This window comes from Dendropsophus ebraccatus, chromosome 1 (assembly GCF_027789765.1).
Source record: "Dendropsophus ebraccatus isolate aDenEbr1 chromosome 1, aDenEbr1.pat, whole genome shotgun sequence".
NCBI classification, from domain to species: Eukaryota; Metazoa; Chordata; class Amphibia; order Anura; family Hylidae; genus Dendropsophus; species Dendropsophus ebraccatus.
Window position 1 is genome coordinate 215,382,755 of NC_091454.1, and position 26,540 is coordinate 215,409,294.

Below are 26,540 nucleotides of genomic sequence, written 5' to 3' on the forward strand. Positions count from 1 at the left end.
CCCATAATCATGTACAAAAAAAGACAAAAAAATATAATAAAAAAAATACCAACGGATAGAAAAAAAAGAAAATGTCCCATTATCTGGCTTCAATTATTGCAAACTGATCTAAGCGACATCCCCTTTAAATGCTGCGGTCACAAAGGGGCTTGACAGAGAGGGAGAGGGGGCCATTTATGAGGTGCCAGTGAGTTTCCATGACAACCTGAGACCTGACAAAGATATGCAAGGCTGCAAGAGGCACAAGCCTATTAGGCCAGATAGTGGGCAACTTAGATGACAAAGGTTACTGAAGAGAGAAGAGGAGAAAGAGAGAGAAGCCTCACAGGAAAAGGAGGCTCCGCCTATCATAGTGGGTGCCCGCCCTCCATGCAGAGGCCCCGCCTACCAGAGCGGGAGTCCTAAGCTACAGAAGGGCTCTGTATCTAGCTGAGGAGATTCTCCACATGTACAGAGAGAGGATCCATTGCTGGACTGAGGAGAGACAGGAACAGTATAACAGTATACATCTGCACGGGAACAGTATACAGCTGCACAGGACATAGCTGGTATAGCTGCTGATCTCCATGTTAGGTCAGTGGTAGTGTAACTGTATACCAAGTAATGTCAGTAATGGGCCATTCCATCCAAACTCAACCTTTCGTAACACCCGTAACACCTAGTTAAACATTTTTTTTAACAGCTAATTAAAAAAAACTGCAATTTAACCACAAAAGTTATAAATATACATTAAGACGCAAAGATCATAAGGCAATATGTGGCAGCCATACTCAGGCCCGGATTGGTAATCTGGCAAAGCGGGCAAATGCCCGCTGGGCTGCCAGGATTACCAATCCGGGGGCCGCCGGTCCTGGCCCCCATGTGCACCGGCCCTCAACAGTGGCTGCAAGAATAGCGCAGCCGGCCGCAGCGCTATTCATTTGGCCTCTGCAGAGGGCCGGTGCCCTGGCCCTTTAACTGTGATCGTTCAAGATGAACGCTCACAGTCTGCAGCGGCCGCGCTCTGACTGACTTGGCCCCCGGCCCTGTCAGTCACTCTTGTGGCCGGAGGCAGCATTATACCTCCGGCCACAAGAGGCCGCTCTATCTCCCAGCTCCCCGGCATTTCTTGTGTGCCGGTGTCACAGAGACGAGGAGAGATGGGGACACCTCGCTGGGATGGGTGAGTATGTGTTTTTTCTTATTGTTTTATAATCTGCCTCTTCTATATCACTGGGGGGGTAACTACGGGGGATTAACATTAGGAACACCTATGGGGAGGGAAGGGGGGTGGCTGCAGGGATACCTATGGGCTGCAGGTTATTGCTAAAGAACGGGTGAGGGTCCCGCGTCCGCTCACGATCTGCACTGTTTACCTCAGTGCCAACCCAGGAGGTCGCATCCAAAAAGGAGAAAAAGGCCCCCACCGCCGCATCCCAGGCTGACAGCCTGCCGGGACACTCCAGCTCTAGTGTACAGCGCTGAGGCCCCTCCCCCAGACCAGAGGGCCGTACAGTTACGGAGCTGCACCATCCAGGAGGGGAAGTTACCTCAGGCAGCTCCTCCAGGCCTGCAGGGGAGATGGTGCAGAGAGGTCCCAAAGAGTGATGACAGGAGCAGCAGCAGCTTCCCCTCTGTATCGCAGCTCTGTCACCTACTTGCTGAGCTGCAGGGAGACTGGGAGCCAGAGTGAGGAAGCCCCCTCCCCCGGCTGACTGTCCTGAAAGAGCAGCAGCTGTGAGGGCTATGACAGGGACAGCACAGTTACCCTGAGGTGGGGACAGCAGTCCTGTCATGGCCCTGGGGGGTGCTCCATTCTCTGGCTACTCCTGTCTCCTCATCTGTAACCTTTTTTTTTTTTAATTATTGCATGTCAGGTTTAACCCTTTTACTTCTCTTCTGCTGTTAATGTAACACAAGTATCTGGAGAAAAGAAGTCAAAGGGTTAAACCTGACTTGCTGTAATAAAAGCTGCAGATAAGGATACAGGAGCAGCTAGAGAAGAGAGAAGTGTGTATTATGTGAATTATCCCTAATATACACTACACATGTGAGAGCAGCACATTATAGCTAGCCTTCAAGTGTCACTGTCATAAAGACAGGTCAAAAGTTTTCATCGGTCTGGATCTGAGTGTTCACACCTGTATTGTTTAGGGGAATGAGCCAGGAGAGGACAGCACTGCAGCACGTCCACTTGGGCTCCATAGATTTATATTACAAGCCCAACTATTTTTACTGACACAGAGAGAGGGAACAGCGCGATCCTCTCCCTGCCCATTCTCCTGATCTGTACAGGTATGAACACTCAGACCCAGACCAATCAAAACTTTTGACATGTCTCTATGATGTGTCTATGACATGTCAAATGTTTTTTTTTCTAATAATGACAGGTACACTTTCAGCATTTTGGAACTGCGTGGGGGGCGCAAGTGGACCTCTTGCACCAGGGCCCATGAGACATTAGCTACGCCCCTTCGGGGGGGCGACAGGACTACAGGGATACCTATGGGGAAAGAGGGGGGGGGGGGTGACTACATGAATAGCTATGGGAAAGGAGGGGGATTGTATACTACAGTGGGATTACTATACTAATACACTGTATATTTATTATTTATGTGTAAAATAAAAAAGTGAAAACAATATTTAAAGGGAACCTGTCACTGGGGATGCGGGCACAGAGCCCACGCGGCCCCCCGTTGCAGCCCCTGGATACTTACCCTTTCCGGCGAGTCCTGCTCCTGGAGCCCAGGAAGAAGATATCAGCGCCTGAAGCCGTGCGTGCTCACTGCAGAGATGAGTCCGATAACCATAGAGAATGACGGCTCCATTCATTCTCTATGGGCATCAGACTAATCTCAGGTGATTTGCATACAGCCCGTGCATGGATTCGGGCGCTGATATCGGAAAGGGTAAGTATCCGGGCGCTCCACCGGGGGTCGGGCGGGCTCTGTGCCCGCGTCCCCGGTGACAGGTTCCCTTTAAAAAATAAACTAAGAAACAAAAAAAAAAAAAAAACCAGCCCAAACCATGACTTCTGTCACCACTTTCTATAAATGCATCCTATATGAAGACAACTGTAAGGCTGATGTCACACACAGTTTTTTCAAATAGAAAAAAACACTGCTGTCTAGCAGATTTTTAGTGTGTGTTTTGAGTCGGAGCCAGAAGTAGATTTAAAAAGGGAAATATAATAAATGTATGATTCTATTCCCTGATAGATCCACTTCTGTTTTTGGCTGTTTTTGTGTATGACACAAGCCTAAGAGAGATTGGACAAAATTAAAGGAGTTATCCAGGTTTAGAAAAAAAAAACAGCTGCTTTCTTTCAAGGACAGAGCCACCTCTGTCCTCAGGTTGTGAGTGGTATTACAGTTCACCTTCATTCACTTAATTTACTGAGCTGCAAAACCCCACACCCAAACTGAGGACAAGAGTGGTACTGTTTCTGGAAGAAAGCGGACATGTTTTTGTAAACGTGGATAGTAAAAGTCACAGTTAAAACTAACAGTATTTAGTGCTAATAGAAAAAAAATAACAATATAAGAATGTGAAAAAAAAAAAAAATTACAGAAAAAAAAATATCTGAAAAACTAGAGCTGTAACTTTATAGCTTTCAAATAATAAAAAACATGTGGTCATGAAATGATGACAATCTTCTAGTCTTGCAGTGGTTATGACCAAAAGCAGTCCAGAAAACCTTAAGGCGTTTCCCATCATGTTTTTTTACCCACATATTTTATAAAGATATCTAACAACAAATTAACTCTACAAGTAGAAATGAGTGACTCCCAAGATTAATTTTGGGTCCAATTTGGTAAAAATTTGTTACACATTTAGATCTTGATTTGGATTGCTCTGAGATAGTATTACAGAAGCAGTGATTCCTTTATAATACACTAATGGTGTGTTTACACAGAGAGATTTATCTGACAGATTTTTGAAGCCAAAGCCAGGAATGGATTTGAAAAGAAGAGAAATCTCAAGGCCCTATTCCACGGAAGGATTATCAGCCGTATTTGGCCGATATTGGCCATTACGTTCCATGGAATAGAACGCAACGATCAGCTGACATCGTTCATGTCGGCTGATCGTTGCAGTTGTTTGTTTTTCAACATGTTGGTGGCAGCAGACTGCTGCTGTATGCTATGGGCAGCCCGGACGATCTAGCGATTACCCGGGCAGCCTCCCCCCCCGGACTCACACGCTCGCTGCTGCCGCATGTAGTAGTGCGCTGATAACGCTCGTTTGCTCCTCATAGTCGCCCCATGGAATAGGGGCTTCAGTCTTTCCTTTATGACCTGGTCTCTGTTTATAGTCTGTTCCTGGCTTTGGCTTCAAATATCTGCCAGATAAATCTCTCTGTGTAAACGCACTATAAGCAACTAGTCCTGCCCAGCCAATGTAGTTAGTGGAAGCCACAGTGTATACAGCATGATTACTGGGCAGACCAGTGTCACAGGAGCTCTGACAAAATAAATCTGAAACTACAAATTTTAAAGTGTCACTGTCATTATAAAAAACTTTTGACACGTCACAGAGACATGCCAAAAGTTTTAATCAGTCAGACCTGAGAGTGTTCAGACCTGTTGGGAGAATGAGCCTGGAGAAGACCCTGCTAAGCGAGGTCCTCTCCCGTCTCTGAGTCAAGAGTTGAGTCAGGGTCATAGTGATAGGGCCCTATTCCACCAGACGATTATCGTTTGCATAATCGTTAACGATTAACAATCTCAAACGACCGCTATTGCGAAAGACCTGAAAACGTTCACTCATTTCCATGGAACGATAATCGTTACTTATGGCCGTAATTGCGATAGTTTTTTCTTCGCTATTTATTCGCTATTGCGTTCGTATTTATTGCAAACGACCGAACGACGTCTTATTCAATGCGAACGTTTTGCGAACGAGCAACGATAAAAATACGTCCAGGTCTTATAAAGTGATCAACGATTTCTCGTTCGGTTGTTAATCGTTAACTGCATTTCAACCGAACGATTATCGTTTAGATTCGAACGATTTAACGATAATCTGAACGATAATCGTCCGGTGGAATAGGGCCCTAAGTCTATGGAACTCGGCTCTTTATTTTCTCACACAGAGCGGGGAGTGGACGTGCGGCAGTGCAGTCCTCTCCCGGCTCATTCTCCCGATTAGTATAATGACACTAAGGAATTTTAAATATTTTGTGAAATTCAAACCAAATTCTATTAGTGCCAAACTGATTATCTTTTCTCTAGGGATAACTAGATATAACAAGTGCCAGTACTTACTGTAGTTGTGCATAGGATCCAATAAGAGCGGACAGCAGCAGGAGACCCACAACCTTCCACCCCATGATGCCACCAGAGACTGCAGCGCATATGGGAATTTATACTGCATGGTGACTTGTTGTTTGGCAACATTGACGAAACAATTGTGCTTGCCAGTAAATACAATGAATGTGAGGAGTTTCAGTTTGCAGTGGAGCTCGGTCCAAGAGTCATGTTGTCTTAGCGCTTTCGCAATTTTTTTCCAGAGAATTTTTTTTTTTTACCCAGTTTCCCGTAAACTCAATGTGAAGCTTGCTCCACAAACTGCGGGGATGGTCCTTCAGTGTAAGGGTTATCTTATCACCTGCACTTACAAATATTAGCTGGGATTTATCTGTGTAAATCAGTATAGGAATGTCTGGTTTTCAGCCTTGGTTTCCAATCAGAGGTACAACATCAAGCTGTTCTGAGAAATAAGGGTATTCTCATTTTAAATATTATTCCTTATTAATAGGATTGGGGAATAACTAGCATATTGATGGGGTTCGGACTGCTGGCACCCTGACATTCCCTAGAACTGAGAATGAACATCCCCCAAATGCTGCCGGTCACTTAACTCCCCGGTTCCAGCTCCGGGTCCTGGTTCTCCCATCCAGCTGCTGCTTCCTGGTCTCAGCTGCGGCTTAAGACGTGATGTCTCAAGGCAGCTCAGCCATTCAGCGGCCAAGGTGAAACTCCGCTATGACCACTGAATAGCTGAGCTGCCTTGAGACGTCACGTCTCAAGCCACTGTTCACACCAGGAAATGGCAGCCCCACGGGAGAACGGGGTGGCGCGATCTGGGACCCAGTGCTGTAACTGGGGAGGTAAGTGACCGTCGGCCTCTATATCCACCCCTTCCCTGGCCATACAATAAAAATAACCCCAGCCGGGAGTACCTCTTTAACCATTTCAGATATACAATCAAAGCTTATTATGAAGCTGTACAGGTAGCTATCTTCATATACCAGCTATGGCTGATACCAATATGGGTTTAGTCATTGCATATTGCTCACTCCTTTTCATTGAGCTGTAGCTCAATGGTTAAAATAATGGCGCTACAAAAAGTTACATTATAGTTCTACTCGTAAAGGGATGGTTCGGTAGAAACTAAATATTTTGCGATGCTGCCTAGGGCAGCACCTTGCAGGGGGGCAGCACCAGGGAGCAGGGGGAGGGAAACATCTTTTTTTTTTGTTATTATTTTTTGTCTCCCACCTCCTTTTCTGACTTGCCAGTAAACCTGGTGTCTTTTAGAAGAGGGGGAGAGAGGTATGGCAGTCTTATCCAGTCACAGTATGGTGGTATTGGTCAGGTCTGGTATGGCAGTCTTATCCAGTCACAGTATGGTGGTATTGGTCAGGTCTGGTGTGGTGGTGTTATTCAGTCACAGTATGGTGGTATTGGTTTTGTCTGGTATGGTGGTGTTATCCAGTCACAGTATGGTGGTATTGGTTTTGTCTGGTATGGTGGTGTTATCCAGTCACAGTATGGTGGTATTGGTTTTGTCCGGTGTGGCGGTGTTGTCCAGTCACAGTATGGTGGTATTGGTCAGGTCTGGTTTGGGGGTGTTACCCAGTCACAGCATGGCGGTATTGGTCAGGTCTGGTGTGGCAGAGATAAATGTGATGCCTGGAGCTATTACCCACCAATCTATCATCCTGTGGTGAGAATTCCGTCAAACAATATGCAGACGGCTCTAATCATTGATTAAATGCAGAAATTTGCTTATGTTTTAGGCAGTTAAAAACATGTAGAGAAATGCATGTTACCGAAACCAGGCTCCCATTTTTTCCCCAGCAGTCATGTGCTGTTACCAGGATTATTAGCCATACACCTATTGGTTACAGCATGAGGGTCTGGTTTCGCCTGCATGTGGTGACGTACATGTGGGGACGCGGCTTAAGACTGATCAGATATTAATATGATGTTCAGAAACTAGAAAATCCTGATGCTAATTGGTGAGTTAAGATGGGGGGGTCTGCAGGTTTAGTGCCTAGGGCAGGAGCAGCTGGTAATACTGTTGTATAAGAGATATCTGTGTGTGTAGCTAGCATGTCTATGATGCCCATCTGACTAATAATTCAATTGTTAGAGGCAATATAAATCCACATATCTCAGGAATGGAGGGGCATATCAAGAAATCATAAAAATAGGCTGGTAAACTGGGTTCTCCAAAACCTTCACAGCTGCTGTACCCTGTAGGGACAGGAAAAAGCACAACACGAGAGGTTAAAAGGCCCTGCCCTTCCCACTTTCGCCAGTGAATTTATAACAGAAGACAATGTGAGTATCATACGTAATAGATTTATAATACTAGGAAGGAGTTCTGATGCCGTCATAAAGGTTTTGGAGAAACCAGCTTACTGATAATCCTATTTTTCTCCTTACCAGTGGCGTAGCTACCATGGAGGCAGACCAAACAGCTGCTATGAGGCCCGTAGGAGAAGGGGGGCCCCTGCAGGGCACATGGTCTGCCTCCACGGTACTAGTGGGCAGCCCTGGGGCACTGTCTGCACACTCACCATCAGCAGCACTACCCCCCCCCCCAGGAGAGACAGTGTCCACGGCTGTCGCCTGCACATCCTTGACATGTGGTGAGCCCCCGTGGTGCTAGGGTGGAGGTACGGCCGGTCACTTGCCAGATGGTGAAGCGTGATGCCACTTCTGTGGTGGTTGGCCGAGATACAGCCGGGCCCAGTGATGTTATGTCGTGACGCCAGTGCCGGTTGGGCACACAGGTATGGTGGCACACCAGCTTTTAGTTTAAAGGGCCGGTTGTACCTTGTTCCCCTGTGGACAGTGTCCTGCCGGGTTGCTACGGGCGTCACTTAGGCTGTTGTCACAGTGGTCCGGAGTGGTGCAGTGACCCTCCCGGACTATAGGTACTGCCACCCAAAGGGGAAGTGTCCCAAGGATTGTGTGTATACTGTGTTGGTGCGGGGTGAGGAATCTCTTTATCATAAATAAAATCTTGTTTACTTTGAAGATACTTGTGTGCAGCAGAACATACAGCTTTGCCTTGACAGAATGCTTTACACTCGATAATACACTTAATAGTTCAGGATCCAGATCTGTGATGAGAGCGTAGAGAGTGGTACAGTCGTGCCGACTGGGCTGCGTGTTGAGAGGTACAAAGAAGAATCAGAGAAGCAGAGAGGAGGATGTCATGAGCACAGTAGTACTGTGCTCTGCCGGGATGTTGGAGGATGAGGATGGGGATTTGCTACTGCTCTGGACAGTTCCTGTCACAGACAGAGGTGGCATCAGAGAGCACTGTGTCACACTGGAAAGAATACACCACTTCCTGCTGGACATACAGCAGCTGATCAGTACTGGAACACTGGAGGTTTTTTTTTTATAGCAGTAAATTACAAGTCTTTCTGGCACCAGTGAATCTCAAATAATTTTTTTTTTTTTTTTTGCTGAACTACCCCTTTAATGGAGTGGTGGTATCAATGGACTCCATCTTGAAGTGTCTGTATTTCACATATTTGTTTAATGGTTTCACATCTCTTATAAGAATCATTAAGTTTCCTCACTAGAAAAAGACTTAAATAGTGACCCTACTCTTTTTCACTTTCTGGAATGGTAAGAACTACCATTCTCCTACCAGTTTTTTCACGTTACTCACTAATTCGGATTGGAGGAAATTTGAGGACTGGAAGGAGATGACAAATATTTTGGGGAGGAGGATGAATAGATTAGATTTTGTAGCCCTCTGATTTTTAGAATCCATTGCTCTCCAAGTTCAGAGAAACCCCAACAGTCTCCCACTTACTGAATTGCTGTCACTGCCTATCCTGGGAAGGCTTGGGGTTGAAAAATATATTCTTCCCCTTATGCCCTTGAAGTAGCTCTAGTGTCAACTTTTTCCCTTTTCCTTGTAATTCTCCTGGAATCTAGATGGTATTTTAAGGCCTTATTTTTATCAGACAATCTCTCTAGGATTTTGTCAAGTACAGATCCAAATACGTATTTTCCCTCAAATGACTTTCCACATAATTTAGCCTTGGAGGCATTGGCCCAGATTTACTAATGTGTATTCAACTGAATTTTGGCTGAAAAAGTGATGCACAGGATTTCTCTCCACCTTTAGGCCATATTCACACAACGTAAGTTCCGTACTAATCACGGACGTTGTTGCAACAGCCGTGATTGGTACGGAACTTACGTTGTGCTGCAGGCCGAGGGAATCCCTAGCAGCGCCTTTAGAAAACTGACATGTCAGTTTTCTGTGGCCACTATTCATTGAATAGCGGCCGCAGCAAACCCTGTCAGTGCACACTATGGAGCGTGCGGCTGTGGTCGCACAATCCATAGTGTGTAGTGGGGAGTTCTGATGTGGGCGCGTACGGATGCACCGCATCAGAACTCTGCGGTGCTAAAGATCATCCGGATGATCTATCCTGAGACCGGCCGTTCCATGACTCGGCCAGTTCACGGAACGGCCGGTCTCTTACAGCGTATGAACATAGCCTTATTGTGCATTTTACACACTTTTCCACAACTTTCAGACACTTTTTCGCTTGGCACAAAAAAGGGCCAGGGTTTATGTAAAAATGGGACATGGTCCATTTTGCACCAAAGAATGCACCTGAATCTGGCTGAAATTTCTGGTCGACTTCAAGCCAAGTAATAGATGGTGTAAATAGGGATGAGCGAACCAAACTGTTACGAACCAGTTTTGTTACGAACTTTGGGAAAAGTTCGGTTCGGAGCCGACCGAACTTTGAGAAAGTTTGTTACAAATCTGGTAAAAACAACAATGGCTTTTGTCACAGAATAGACCAGGAGACAAGGGATTATTACTCCTATAATCCCTTGTATCCTGGTTTTCTGTGAATATCAAGATGTGTGACATCACCCCTGTTAGGGTGAGACCTTAAATTAGTCTCCTCAGATATACATGGGTGCTGCCTAATCAAAAATGTGACAGCTGTCTGTGAGTATTAACCAAGACACATGAAAGCAACTTCAATGTTCAAGTGTATCCAATTTATTAAGGTAAAATCAGTTCATATCTTTAAAATCAGGTTCAAAAAAATAGAAGAACCCCACATAGCTGCAACAACAAAAAGTTTTTTTAAAAAAAAAGGCCAAAAAAAAGTCCCATCACTGTCCCAGAAACAAACAAAAAAAAAACAACAATCGGCTGTCCCATCACTGCACAGTTGTGTAGAAAAATTGTGGGGACTCATTGGGATTCTTGCTGTCCAAGACCGTGCACCCCAGTGCTGATGTCTGGTCCTTTAATTATGAGCAAGGGCAGTACATGTCTGTTACTGCCCATTGGGTCAACATTCCCCCAGAAGACCACCAGAAAGTTAGCCCATTCTTGCCACTGTCACTTCCCCGATGCTTTAGGTGGCCAGTTCTGCACAAGTTCTGCCTCCACCAGCTTTCAACCATCCACCGCTTTGACTGCAGTCCAACCTGCCCCGGTGTTTTACCAACGATGTCAGGCCCAGCGCTCTCAGGCTGTCCTCCATTTTGTGAACCTGGGTGAACAAAGCCACAGTTGGCAGGAGCTCCTCCGGAACATCAGGGAGGAGAAGGAGATATATTAATGGCTGAGCCAAGGTCAACTAACGGTGGGCAGTGTTGTACCCCACAAAGGGAGGAACATTGTCTCTGCAGTGCAGCAGGGAGGGCTGCATCATACACCTTGTATGGCACATGTGATAAACCTCATAGTGCACAGTTTTTTTCGAACATATCGTGCCAATTGTTGATCCGTTTTGAGGACGTGACTCTGTGAGCAGGCATCAAGGACATCATCCCACTCGTCTGTATTCTGTAAAGTGCGGTAACCAACATCATCAGCGAGGATTCCAAGATCACTACTCCAAGGCTGACCATCCTCCACCATGAATAGTCTGTTCGCAATCATACTGGCCTGGGTGCAATCAGGTACTTCCTCCTCCTCCTCCTCAAATAGTCTGTTCCTAATCATACTTGACTTGGTGCAATCAATTGGTGCCACCTCCTTCAATAGTCTCTTTTCAACCATACTGGGCTGTTTGCAATAAAGTGCCTCCTCCCCCTCCTCCACACTGGGTCCAATACAGTACTATTACTGCTGCTGGTTCCACTGTAGAAAATATCTGTTTTCCACCCTACTGGATCCAAGGAACTTTGTGTCCTATGTCCCGTGTAATCACTTACACCTTGGCTACTTTTCTTTTCACTATTTTTGCACTTTGATTTTTTCCACTTTTTTCATTGTAATAGCAACTGCAACTGAACGAAACTATACCCTATCAGACTCCCACTATTGTAGCTGCAATTATTCAGCCGTCATTGCAAGGTTCGTCTTAGGTTCAGTTCGTACGAACCGAACTTTTCAAAAGTTCGCTCATCCCTAGGTGTAAACTTTGCACCAAAAAACTAGACAGTATTTAAGTACGACAGATTTGTCAAACAGCCTAATACATCTGGCACATTTATAGATTGTCTAGTCTAAGCTTGCACTTAGACAGTTTTAGTAAATGTGGGCCATTGTCTCCAGACCATTTTTTTTAGCCTAAAGCCCTTCGGGAAGAATTAGTTTACTATGATTACCTGTTCATGCTCCTGTGCAACACGAGGTACTGCCCCAGGTGCCCCTTTTTGGAGGAAACATCTGTGCACATCTTTTGGCAGTGCCCCTTTGCTCAGGGCCTGTTGGACGCCTTGGAACTCAAACTCAGGGAGTCTGTACCCAGAAACAGGCTGACGTACCAGTCGGTGCTATATGGTCTGTTTTGTGGTAAGCATACAAATGAGGCAATCCAGAGGGCCGGGCACCTTATGAACTGTTTTAAGGACGCTATATGGCTGGCAAGGAACCGCCTCATCCTGAACAGGGAGACGATGACTGATCAGGTCTGCCCCAGGCGAATCCACAGTCTGCTCAGAGACTATTCCATCATGGACGGTCCGGACGTGGAAGAAGAGGATAATTACCCTTCTCCTCCCCCCTCCCCCCTTGTGTTGTGTTATCTTTAAATAAATCTTTGGGCCTGTGATTTTATCTATCTCATATCCAGGGGCGTAGCTAATGTCTCTTGGGCCCTGGTGCAAGAGGTCAACTTGGGCCCCCCCCCATACCACATACTGACTAACAACCGCTGCTACTGAATAAAATCCTCTGTACATAGACCAATATCACCTCATCCAGTCATATAGAGGTGGCCCCAGCTCTACACAGGCTCTATACACCATATACATTACAGTGCAGTTATATCAGGTGACTCACAGGGGACGTCTTCTCTGATCGGAGTTCTTCCCTTTTCATCTTCTCCATCTGCCCAGGGCCAATATGAGAACTTTTTGGAGCCACGAATCCACAGAATCTGCCAGACAAACATATTAGGCTCCTCACACTGACACCATCCTCATCTCTCTACAAACTGCATCCTCATCATCTTCTTGTTCCATCATCATACCACTACACCCCTCATCATCCTCTTGTTCCTTCATAATCCTCTTGTTCCTTCATCATCATACCACTACACCCCCCATCATCCTCTTGTTCCATCATCATCATACCACTACATCCTCATCATCCTCTTGTTCCTTCATCATCATACCACTACACCCCTCATCATCCTCTTGTTCCATCATCATGCCACTACACCCCCCATCATCCTCTTGTTCCATCATCATCATCATCATCATCATCATCATACCACTACATCCTCATCATCTTCTTGTTCCATCATACCACTACACCCCTCATCATCCTCTTGTTCCATCATCATCATACCACTACACCCCCATCATCCTCTTGTTCCATCATCATACCACTACACCCCCCATCATCCTCTTGTTCCATCATCATCATACCACTACATCCTCATCATCCTCTTGTTCCTTCATCATCATACCACTACACCCCTCATCATCCTCTTGTTCCATCATCATGCCACTACACCCCCCATCATCCTCTTGTTCCATCATCATCATCATCATCATCATACCACTACATCCTCATCATCTTCTTGTTCCATCATCATACCACTACACCCTTCATCATCTTCTTGTTCCATCATACCACTACACCCCTCATCATCCTCTTGTTCCATCATCATCATACCACTACACCCCCATCATCCTCTTGTTCCATCATCATACCACTACACCCCTCATCTTCCTCTTGTTCCATCATCATCATACCACTACATTCCCATCATCCTCTTGTTCCATCATCATCATACCACTACACCCCTCATCATCCTCTTGTTCCATCATCATGCCACTACATCCTCATCATCTTCTTGTTCCATCATCATCATACCACTACACCCCCATCATCCTCTTGTTCCATCATCATACCACTACACCCCTCATCCTCCTCTTGTTCCATCATCATCATACCACTACATTCCCATCATCCTCTTGTTCCATCATCATCATACCACTACACCCCTCATCATCCTCTTGTTCCATCATCATACCACTACACCCCTCATCCTCCTCTTGTTCCATCATCATACCACTACACCCCTCATCCTCCTCTTGTTCCATCATCATCATACCACTACACCCCCATCATCCTCTTGTTCCATCATCATACCACTACACCCCTCATCCTCCTCTTGTTCCATCATCATACCACTACACCCCTCATCATCCTCTTGTTCCATCATCATCATACCACTACACCCCCATCATCCTCTTGTTCCATCATCATACCACTACACCCCTCATCCTCCTCTTGTTCCATCATCATCATACCACTACACCCCTCATCATCCTCTTGTTCCATCATCATCATACCACTACACCCCTCATCATCCTCTTGTTCCATCATCATACCACTACATCCCCATCATCCTCGTTCCATCATCATCATACCACTACACCCCTCATCATCCTCTTGTTCCATCATCATACCACTACACCCCCATCATCCTCTTGTTCCATCATCATACCACTACATTCCCATCATCCTCTTGTTCCATCATCATACCACTACACCCCATCATCCTCTTGTTCCATCATCATACCACTACACCCCATCATCCTCTTGTTCCATCATCATCATACCACTACACCCCTCATCCTCCTCTTGTTCCATCATCATACCACTACACCCCCATCATCCTCTTGTTCCATCATCATACCACTACACCCCCATCATCCCCTTAAAAACCTATCTATACTCACCTGCATGATTTCTGTAGCCCCCAGGTCACACGCGCTGGCGGGCTTCCCCCGCGGAGGCGGGGCTTAGCGCGGAGGGGGCGGAGCCTCGCGGGACCTGTTTTTTTCTTAACGCGATGCTCCCTGCGCTGGAAGTACTTCCCCCCCCCCCCGCCGCACACAGAGCTCCCTGGGGGCCGCAAGACAGCCGGGGGCCCCTGCCTCTTGTGATTGCAAGCAAAACATTGCTTGCAGTCACAAGAGGGAGTGGGAGGCGGGCAGTGCAGTGGTAAGGGGGGGCCTCGCGGGCCCCCCCTTGGTACCGGCCCGGTCGCTACGCCACTGCTCATATCTATTGAACAATTCTGCAGTTGTCTTGTGTCAGAGGCCTACATCTGACCGATTTTTTATGGATTCTTCATTTAGAGGCCTTCAAGAAATGTAATGCAGAAAACAATTGAGTTTATATTAATGGAACAAGGAAGATAAAAATATCTAAAGTGTTTACACACATATTAAATTGTATGATTGTGCAATAGTATTGAACTAGCTTTAACCTTTCTAAAGAATTTGGGAACAGCTTAATCCTCATGTTACCTATGGGATCAAGATCACAATGGTAGATTAAGTGTACCTCGGCCTTCCACTCCGTAACTATGGCAGCACTAAAGTGGCATTCATAGTACAGGATAGATAAAGTTATATTAAAAGTGTACCCACACAGATTTATGAAAGATGGCAGCACTGTGCTGATGTATTAAGAAAATGGAAGTAATTGAGATTAATGACCATTGTACACAGTACTGCATGATAGTCATGTCTCATAAAACTACATTTACATGTTAAAGCAGTACTATAGGCAATGGTAAAAAACTATGGAGGGCAGGGGGAGGTGTTAACAGTGTGAAGACTGGAGGGTGACAGTGAGAGGCATCTTGGGTGTGTGGGTGTGTGTGTGTGTGTGTGGGGGGTTAAACTGAAAAGGGTAATTATAACTTTTTATTATTATTATTATTATTATTATTATTATTATTATTATTATTATTATTATTATTAATGTTATTATTATTATTTATCCACATGCCCCTGCTTTCCCTTGTTTTTATCTTTGACTGTAGAACCCCTTTAGCTTTTACATGACTGGTGGTACTTCTATATGCCTCTGTTCGCCAATTACTAATAACCTGACCAGGTAGTACTTGCCACCGAATTCTTCAAATACTTGCCAATTAGGCTCACACCAAGTCCCATAACTCCGGAGGACAAGCACAACGCTCCTTGTCTACCCATGGCACCGGCGTGAAAAATTGTGAAAGCTCAAAACGTTAAAAGTAGATCCAGCAATGTCATTACTAGAGCCAGGAATATACTTTGCCTTAAGCCAAACATAGTTAAAACAACTCAACACCAGATGGTGCAAAGAAGAAGAAGAAGACAATTTATAGGATATAACACCCCCCTGCTATCAGTATTAATCAAAACATCAAATACTGAGAGACCAAGGTCTCAATGTACCTAGATTTCCTTGGCGGCTAAAACATAACTTTTATTGTGTATTAAAAATAAAAATAAGTTCCCACAATACACCTAACACTAATGGACAAACAGTGCATAAGTGATTTAAAAATGTAGTGGAGTAGTTAATATAGTAGTGTACGTTAGCGGGATTCACAGCGATCTCTTAATGATCGGTTTGGTCACTAAAAGTGTCCTGGCCTTGGACACTACACTAATGAACGTAACGTTCTATCGACCTTACAAAGCTCGCCTGAAGGTGATAAGCACAAAACACGACGCCAGGCTTGACCATGCCGAGACACAGTTGAACGCTGTATTGACTGCACCGTGACCAATGTCTAACAGATGCTATATAAGCCACGAGTTAAGCTGGCTCTAAATGCGATTTTGTATACGCATATTCCCATCACTATTACAACGTTATTACTCCCCACTACATAGCTAAAACGACTACTGCCTGAGCAACATGTTTCGTCAGTAACTCACTGACTTTTTCAAAGCAATTGGCAAAACTGTTAAGGGTCCGCCCGCTCCTCATATTTAAGGGCGATCGCGAACCAAAACGAGGGTGTTTGGGGAGGTGAGTAAGTGGTATCAACCAATCACTACACATTACGTAGTAGGAGTGGGGTAATAACTATGACTACCACTTGGACGTCATTTCCGTAAGGACTTAGAAAAAACGTAAGGATCCAAAGAGTCAATGCGCCTGCGCTGGGACTTAGTCCCATTCCCATATATGCTCAGTGCGCATGTCTTTGTACTTGGTTCTTCTGCAAGGTTGGAAGCAGTCAATGCGCCTGCGCTAGGAGATAGTCTCGTTACAGAATTTAGCCTGCGCTTTTTTTACGGATTCAGATAACTGCACTTATTGTCAGCCTAGCAGAGTTCCACTTTGGATCCATGAATAGGGTATGTATGTATAACTCACTGCGTGTATGTAATCCAATTATTATAACCCTTATTCATATAACTCTATTGTGCCACACTCTTACTACTTTTAACTCTAAATCATGGCAATGTTGGTTAAATACACATGAAGAACAGGAGGAGGAGGTCCGGGTTCTTAGTTGGTCCACCCGGGGTCCCTCGGTACTATGACTTATGGGTCTCCTCCAGCTGTTCACAATGTAGTTCTGTACTCACAGTTTTTTATTCATTCTTATTTTTTATTATGAAGGTTTATAAAAACGGAGCATATGTGAAACCTTCATTGAGGCCATGGGGAGACAAAGTATGCAGCCTATATATCCATTGCGCTTCGATTTGTAGCATTTTTATCTCAAGGTTTCCTCTACTGGGTCCCAATCAGACAGTTTGTATACCCCACACTTTTAGGCATTTTGGGTCACCTCCATGTTTGTCATTTATGTGTTTGGCTACACTCGTTTCCACTCTATGGTGGATGTTGCTGATGTGAGACCCCAGTCGACGACGTAGTTGTTGTGAAGTCTTCCCTATGTACGTGAGTTCACAGGGACATTTAATGGCATAGATGACATTAGCCGTCTGACAGTTGATAAAGTCGCGGATTACATATTTTTTACCATTGTTGACAAATTCTTTAACTTTTAACATATATTGACAAAAAGAACACGTCCCGCAGGGATGTGACCCCGAAATGCTGCTCTTTAGCCATGATGTGCCAGACTCTTCCTTGGTTGAGAAATGGCTGTGCACCAAAAGATCACAGAGGTTCTTACCTCTCCTATAAGTGACAGAGGGGGTGCAGGAAATTACTTCTCTCAAATCAGGATCGGCCGTTAAAATTGGCCAGTATTTGGAGAGTATTTGTTTTATCTTCCAGTGAGCTGCATCGTATGTTCCAATACATCGTATAACCTTTGATGTAGTTTGTCGTTGATTATTATTTAGTAGGCTATCTCTTGATGCTGACTTAGCTCTATGGTATGCTTTATGTAAAACCCTTTTGGGGTATCCTCTCTCTAGAAACCTCCGAAAGAGTTCCTTACTTTCTCTCTCAAAACTGGCTTCATCTGAACAGTTTCTTCGTGCTCTTAAATATTGCCCTATAGGTATGCCTTTCCTCAGGGGGGCTGGATGATAACTGTCCCACATTAAGAAGCTATTAGTTGACGTCTTCTTGCGATAAATCTCTGTAGATACACCTCCATCCGTATTAATCCTGATCCTAAGATCCAAAAAATTAATCTCTTTGTCATTTATTTCACTGGTAAACTTTAGACCTAGATTGTTAGTGTTCAGTGTGTCAACGAATTGGTGAAAAGTGTCGCTATCCCCCTCCCACAGAATTAGCACATCGTCTATATATCTTGCCCACAGTGAAATGTATTTTGTATAGTAACTTAAATCATCGTTAAAAACATGCTCTGACTCCCAACACCCTAGAAATAAATTTGCGTAGTTTGGTGCACAAGCCGTGCCCATCGCAGTGCCGGTGGTCTGTAAATAAAATTTTTTATTGGAGGTGAAAAAATTGTGAGTGAGAGTGAACGAGAGTAATTGTAAAACAAACTGATTGTGTGAATTGAAAGATGTACCTTTAGTTTTAAGAAAGTGTTCGATCGCCTTTATGCCTAAGTTGTGCTGTATACTCGTATAAAGTGCCTCGACGTCTAAACTAGCAATCTTGGTTCCTCTTGATACAGTAATTTCTTGCAGTTTTTTGACAGTCTCTTTTGTGTCCTTTAAGAAAGACGGAAGGGTACTTACGAAGGGTGCCAATATTTGGTCAATGTATTTACTCGGACCCTCCGTCAGACTATTGTTGCCGGACACTATAGGTCGTCCGGGAATGGGTGTACGCTCTTTATGCAATTTAGGCAAAGAATAGAATGTGGCCACAGTTGGTGTGGGATTATACAAGACTTTGTATTCATCATCTGTGATTAGTTCATTGCCCTTAGCCTCATTCAGTATAGTTTTTAATTCAGATAGATACTGTTTGGTTGGGTCACTCTTTAAGACTCGATATGTATTTCCATCCTCCAAAAGGTCCAAGGACATCCTCCTTTAGGGTACAAACCCACTTGACGTATTTGCTGCGTGAATCAGTCTTAAAAATAAGCAGGCAAAACGCAGGTTGGCTTTATACCATTGTTCTGCGTTAAAATACGCAATTGCGTATTTTTGAAGCGTGAAGCTTGTTGTTAGCAAAGCATCAGTTGTTAACAACCTGTGCGAAAAACGCATGTAGCTTCACGCTTCAAAAATACGCAATTGCGTATTTTAACAACTGATGCTTTGCTAACAACAAGCTTCATGCTTCAAAAATACGCAATTGCGTATTTTAACGCAGAACAATCGTATAAAGCCAACCTGCGTTTTGCCTGCTTATTTTTAAGACTGATTCACGCAGCAAATACGTCAAGTGGGTTTGTACCCTTAGTCTTCCTCATCTTGAATGACTAAATTCCCACATAAAGCATACCATAGAGCTAAGTCAGCATCAAGAGATAGCCTACTAAATAATAATCAACGACAAACTACATCAAAGGTTATACGATGTATTGGAACATACGATGCAGCTCACTGGAAGATAAAACAAATACTCTCCAAATACTGGCCAGTTTTAACGGCCGATCCTGATTTGAGAGAAGTAATTTCCTGCACCCCCTCTGTCACTTATAGGAGAGGTAAGAACCTCTGTGATCTTTTGGTGCACAGCCATTTCTCAACCAAGGAAGAGTCTGGCACATCATGGCTAAAGAGCAGCATTTCGGGGTCACATCCCTGCGGGACGTGTTCTTTTTGTCAATATATGTTAAAAGTTAAAGAATTTGTCAACGATGGTAAAAAATATGTAATCCGCGACTTTATCAACTGTCAGACGGCTAATGTCATCTATGCCATTAAATGTCCCTGTGAACTCACGTACATAGGGAAGACTTCACAACAACTACGTCGTCGACTGGGGTCTCACATCAGCAACATCCACCATAGAGTGGAAACGAGTGTAGCCAAACACATAAATGACAAACATGGAGGTGACCCAAAATGCCTAAAAGTGTGGGGTATACAAACTGTCTGATTGGGACCCAGTAGAGGAAACCTTGAGATAAAAATGCTACAAATCGAAGCGCAATGGATATATAGGCTGCATACTTTGTCTCCCCATGGCCTCAATGAAGGTTTCACATATGCTCCGTTTTTATAAACCTTCATAATAAAAAATAAGAATGAATAAAAAACTGTGAGTACAGAACTACATTGTGAACAGCTGGAGGAGACCCATAAGTCATAGTACCGAGGGACCCCGGGTGGACCAACTAAGAACCCGGACCTCCTCCTCCTGTTCTTCATGTGTATTTAACCAACATTGCCATGATTTAGAGTTAAAAGTAGTAAGAGTGTGGCACAATAGAGTTATATAAATAAGGGTTATAATAATTGGATTACATACACGCAGTGAGTTATACATACATACCCTATTCATGGATCCAAAGTGGAACTCTGCTAGGCTGACAATAAGTGCAGTTATCTGAATCCGTAAAAAAAGCGCAGGCTAAATTCTGTAACGAGACTATCTCCTAGCGCAGGCGCATTGACTGCTTCCAACCTTGCAGAAGAACCAAGTACAAAGACATGCGCACTGAGCATATATGGGAATGGGACTAAGTCCCAGCGCAGGCGCATTGACTCTTTGGATCCTTACGTTTTTTCTAAGTCCTTACGGAAATGACGTCCAAGTGGTAGTCATAGTTATTACCCCACTCCTACTACGTAATGTGTAGTGATTGGTTGATACCACTTACTCACCTCCCCAAACACCCTCGTTTTGGTTCGCGATCGCCCTTAAATATGAGGAGCGGGCGGACCCTTAACAGTTTTGCCAATTGCTTTGAAAAAGTCAGTGAGTTACTGACGAAACATGTTGCTCAGGCAGTAGTCGTTTTAGCTATGTAGTGGGGAGTAATAACGTTGTAATAGTGATGGGAATATGCGTATACAAAATCGCATTTAGAGCCAGCTTAACTCGTGGCTTATATAGCATCTGTTAGACATTGGTCACGGTGCAGTCAATACAGCGTTCAACTGTGTCTCGGCATGGTCAAGCCTGGCGTCGTGTTTTGTGCTTATCACCTTCAGGCGAGCTTTGTAAGGTCGATAGAACGTTACGTTCATTAGTGTAGTGTCCAAGGCCAGGACACTTTTAGTGACCAAACCGATCATTAAGAGATCGCTGTGAATCCCGCTAACGTACACTACTATATTAACTACTCCACTACATTTTTAAATCACTTATGCACTGTTTGTCCATTAGTGTTAGGTGTATTGTGGGAACTTATTTTTATTTTTAATACACAATAAAAGTTATGTTTTAGCCGCCAAGGAAATCTAGGTACATTGAGACCTTGGTCTCTCAGTATTTGAAGTGTTAATTGTACTTCTTGGATCAGGCTGGGATCATCCCACCCAGTATTAATCAAAATGCTCTTATCTTTTTTTTTTTATAAATGTAATTTTTATTAGAATTTTTCAGTATAAACATACAAAAGTACAAAAGAATATCAACATAGTAACATAGTAACATAGCTTAGCCCATACAGTTGGAATACAGTACCCAGAAGAAGGGCATAAGTCACGTGTATAAACCGGTACTTGGGCTGTATGTGGTATTGCAGTAGGTATAAGACAGCGCCAAATCAACAAATAGACAACCACAGGCAACCAGACAATACAGGACGAATAACAGGACCGAACAAGGACAGACGAACCAGACAGGGGGGAAGGGAACAAAGGGTAGAACAGGGAGGGAAGTACAGTGGGGCGGCAGAGCCCATTAAGTTATAATTGAGCAGGGGGGTAATGTTCATCCCAGGGAGCCCACACCTGGTCAAATGCCTCCATTCTATTGTTCAGTGAAGCAGTAAGGCGCTCCAAGGACCTTAGTTCCTTCACTCTGGTAATCAGGCAGGAAAGGGATGGAGAAGAAGTCTGCTTCCAGGACCTGGCAATTAAGGACTTGGCAGCAGTCAGTATCACCAAAAGCAGCTTCGAGGCTTTTTTCCTCAGCTGTTTAGGGGTCAGGTTTAATAGGCAAATTAGTGGGTCCATACTAACAGAATAGTCGAGAATCCTACTGGCAAGGCGGCAAACCTCTCTCCAGAAACCAGTGATCAGTGGGCATTCCCAGAAGATATGGAACAAAGTCCCTGCATCACCTTGACACCTCCAACACAAGGGCGAAATAGAGCTATTTAGCTTGTGGAGGAGTTCAGGGGTGTGGTACCAGTGCATCATGACCTTATAGTGTGTCTCTTTGTAAGTAGTACATATAGAAGAGGTAGCCGCTCTGTCCCAGATAATGCTCCAACACTCAGGAGATATCTCTTTACCCAATGCTGCCTCCCATCTGTCCATATATTTATGCCTTATGGGGGCATCAGTAACAGGGGAATTAAGGATGTTATAGATGGCCGAGATTAGACCAGCGGTGGAAGTGCCCATACGTATCAGTTGTTCAAACGCCGTCGGTTTAGCCACCGTAAGCGTGCCCAAGCGATGGAGCATAAATTGGCGGACACTGGAATAAAAGGATCTGTCCCCTTCTAGAAGCCCCCTCCTTTCAACCAATGTGTCAAAGGGAAGTAAGACGCGGCTCACCGGGTCCACTATGTCGGCAAACTGAAATAGTTGTCGCGTGCCCCAAATCCTCACTACAGTCGAATCAATGCTTAGGGAAAAGTCAGGATACAGCAAAAAAGAATTAAGGGGGGAAGCAGAGGAAAAGAGGCTAAATTTCCCAGCACAAGAGGCCCAAACCGAGAGGGTGAAACGCATGGGACCCAGGAGGGACAAGTGGGAGTAGGAAGGAGGAGTAGTGTGCCACAGGAATGAATTGGGATGGAACGGGGCAAACCATACCCTCTCAATATCCACCCACTTTTTGTAGGCATGATATTTCGACCAGGCAGCGAGCTGCCTCAGATGGGTCGCCCAGTAGTAGTGGAGAATGTTCGGTACCGCCAGCCCACCTTGGGTCTTACTGCTAGTCATTACCGTTTTAGGGATACGATGTCTACCCGAGTGCCAAATAAACTTAAATATGGCGCTTTGCATCGCCTTTAATTCATACAAGGGAATCTTAACCGGCAGGGTTTCGAACAAATAGAGAAGTTTAGGTAAGATAGACATTTTGGCCGCCGCAATGCGGCCTAGAAAGGAAATGTAATGGGTAGACCACTTAGTTAGTAGGGATTTCAATTCACGAAAGAGAGGGGGATAGTTAACACTATACAAGGTAGAGTATGTGGGAGTCAGACGTACACCTAGGTATTTAATAGAGGAAGAAGACCAGCGAAAGTTAAAAGAAGATTTAAGACGGGCCACCGTATCATCTGGCATATTAAGGGGCATAGCTTCAGATTTAGCCGTGTTGACCCTATAGCCTGAGAGAGTCCCAAAAGCCGTCAGCAAGTCATGCAGAACAGGCAGAGTGGTGAGGGGTTGCGTCAAAGTGAGGAGAATATCATCTGCAAACAACATTATTTTGTACTCCTTCCCTCTAACCAAAACTCCCTTAATATCAGGGCAATTCCGGATGGCAGCCGCCAGGGGCTCAATGCATAGTACAAATAGCAGGGGTGATAAAGGACATCCCTGACGAGTGCCATTCGAGAGGGTAAAAGTTTTAGAGAGCATATGTGGAAATTTAAGTGCAGCCGTAGGGCATGCATAGAGGGACTTAACTGCAGTAAGAAAGGGACCTGAAAGCCCAAAACGGGCTAAAGTGTTGAACAGGAATGGCCACCCTAGGCGGTCAAACGCCTTTTCGGCATCAAGACTTAGGACTAAGACCCTATCCGACTGCACGTTAACCGCATCTATAAGATCAATCGCTCTCCTGGTGTTGTCCCCACCCTGCCTGTTCGTAACAAAGCCCACTTGATCCTTGTCTACCAACGATGGGAGCCAATAGCTCAAGCGGTTAGCAAGTATTTTTGTGAAAAGCTTAAGGTCAGAGTTTAGGAGGGCTATAGGCCTATAGTTACCACACTCTTGGGGGTCTCTGTCCGGCTTAGGGATCAGGGTGACATAAGAATGAAGCATGTGGGTAGGAATAGGAGAACCCTGAAGGAAGGAATTGAAAAGTGAAAGTAGGCGTGGGGACAGCTCAGAGGAAAAGGTTTTATAGTACAGGTAGGTAAAGCCGTCTGGACCCGGAGAGCGACCGGAGGGCAGATCTTTAAGGACATCCGCAAGCTCCTCAGCTGTGATGGGAGAATTCAGCTCCTCAACTGCTTGGGGCGGGAGATAGGGAAGTTGGCAGTCAGCCAAAAAGGCATTGATACGTGCATTCCGTGCCTCCGGGTCCGAGGGCAGGGTAGAAGGGAGAGAATACAATTTAGAGTAAAACCTATGGAACGTGGAAGCTATTTCCGTGGGGTGAAATTTCAAAGCACCGGTGTGGTCGCGCACCACTTGGGGAGACCGGGCAGCTGAGCGCTCAGCGAGCATACGCGCCAGGAGCGTGTGTGCCTTGTTACCTTTTTCGTAGAAACGCTGCTTAGAATAAAGAAGCAAGCGCTCAACATTATCTAGAGCCATTTCTTTTAGACGTGCCCTAGCAGCAATCAGCTTGCCCAGAGTCCTCACGGAGGGGCGCGAGGCTAGAGTTTGTTCCAGTGTCCTAATAACTCTCTTAATAGACATCAGTTCCTCCTGCCTATCCTTCTTCCGGCGTGAGCTCAAGGCTATGCAATGTCCCCTGACCACAGCCTTATGGGCTTCCCATAGTATCGCGTCAGAGGAAACCGAGCCCGCATTCTCAAGGAAATAGGTGGAGATACAGGACTGGATAGAGTCCCTTGTGATCTGATTTTTAAGTAGGCTTTCATTCAGCCGCCAATGACACACTCTAGTCGGGGAATCTAGATCCGCCAGTTCAATCCGAACCGGACCATGGTCTGACCAGGAAATAGGGTCTATCTGAGCATTCCGAAGCAGGCGGACTGTGGGGATGTTACCAAAAAAGTAATCAATACGGGAGTGCGTTCTGTGTGGGTGGGAATAGAAGGTAAAGGTTTTCTCCGTGGGGTGATCTAGTCTCCAAAGATCATACAGTTTATGAAGACGGATCAGTTTACGGAATTCGACCGATAATCTAGCGTAAGCGGCAGTTAACGGCCTACCCGATAACGACTGCCGGTCATTAGTGTCTGAGAAGGGTAAATTAAAGTCCCCGCCCAGGACTCTTGGAGGATATTTTGCAAGCCGGGATAACACCCCACGGATAAACGGAATTTGGGTTTTGTTAGGTGCGTATAGGTTACAAAAAACAATAGGTTTCCGCCGCAACATCCCTTCCACTATTACGAACCGCCCCCCTGGATCAATGTAGGAGGAGGTAACCTGGATAGGACAGTGGCAAGAGAACAGGACAGCTACTCCGGCCGTCTTGTTGTTTCTAGTTGCCGAGAAGGCGACCGGGAAAGCATGACAGGCAAAACGGAAGGAAGCAGTGGAGTCAAAGTGGGTCTCCTGTAAAAAAACTACATCAGCTCTTAGAGCGCGCATTTCTCTGAGGACAAGGCGGCGTTTAGAATTAGTGTTTAGGCCTTTAACATTTAGAGACACACAATTAATCATTGGACCAAATAGGGAGAGAGAACATTCTAATGTTATGACTCACCACACCACCAGTAAGGCATCTCCAAGGATGAACAATCTGTCTCCGGAAAAACAGGATCTGCAGGGAGGAACAAAAGGGAAAGAGAGGAAACAAGGGAACACAAACATTCAACGACAAATAAACCCAACAGAGGGTAGAGGCACAAGACCAAAAACCGAGACTACTCATGTCTCGGTGGGGGCAATAAAATTTCTCAAAATCCAGGCTCATGCCCAGATGGCTGGGTAAAACCTTCATAACAGAATAGAAACAGCCCCAAAGGGGGAGGAGGAAAGACCAATATGGCATCAACACAATCAAAAAATCAAACATGCAGAACACATCCACACAGCTATATAAAAGATGTGGAAACAAAGATTAGGCCCAATGTGAACATCAGAGGGACCCCATAGCAAACTCTCCCACTCAGGTATAAGTATCATTAAAACCTAAAACAAAAGGGTTGTTAGGCGGAGACATCCGCAGAGAAAGTCACTCCAACATCAGGTGGAAGGGACCCCAGGAGAGCCCGCTAGGGGCGAAGTGGGAGCAGGCCGTCTACGCCCACGCTTATGGCGCACCGACTCCCAAACAGGCGGCAACGGAGGCAGAGGGGGGTCTAAGGTCCAGTCCGTGATCGTCGGGACTGGGATATCCAGAGCTTCGCAGAACTTAGGGAGATCATGCAGGTTTCTCAGTACAGCAGAGCGTCCATCCTTCCTAGCGGTGAGGGCAAATGGAAAGTTCCACCTGTAAGGGATCTCATAATCTCGTAGAGCAGCAAGGAGGGGACGCAGGAGGCGCCTCTTCTGTAGTGTAATCCAGGAGAGGTCGGGAAACAGTTGGATAGCCGCTCCGTCAAAGTCCAGGTCTTTTAGCGCCCGGGATCTGGCCATAATCGCCTCCTTTATCGTGTAGTCCTGGAGGCAACAAATGACATCTCTTGGGGGGCCAGAAGTAGGGCGGGGCCTAAGGGCTCTGTGGGCCCTGGCGAATTTTATCTTGTGTGAAGAGGGTTCACTCAGGATAGTGTT

General features: G+C 45.2%; 1 protein-coding gene across 1 annotated transcript in view; it reads right to left on the bottom strand.

Moving 5' to 3' along the window:
* LOC138769582 (venom factor-like) overlaps positions 1-5,320 on the bottom strand; it is a 63,587-nt gene extending 58,267 nt beyond the window's left edge. Inside the window, exon 1 of the mRNA XM_069948154.1 lies at positions 5,247-5,320. Within this exon, the coding sequence (XP_069804255.1) occupies positions 5,247-5,311 (65 nt within the window). The 5' untranslated portion in view covers positions 5,312-5,320. The remainder of the gene's footprint in view (positions 1-5,246) is intronic.
* Positions 5,321-26,540: the final 21,220 nt, after the last annotated feature.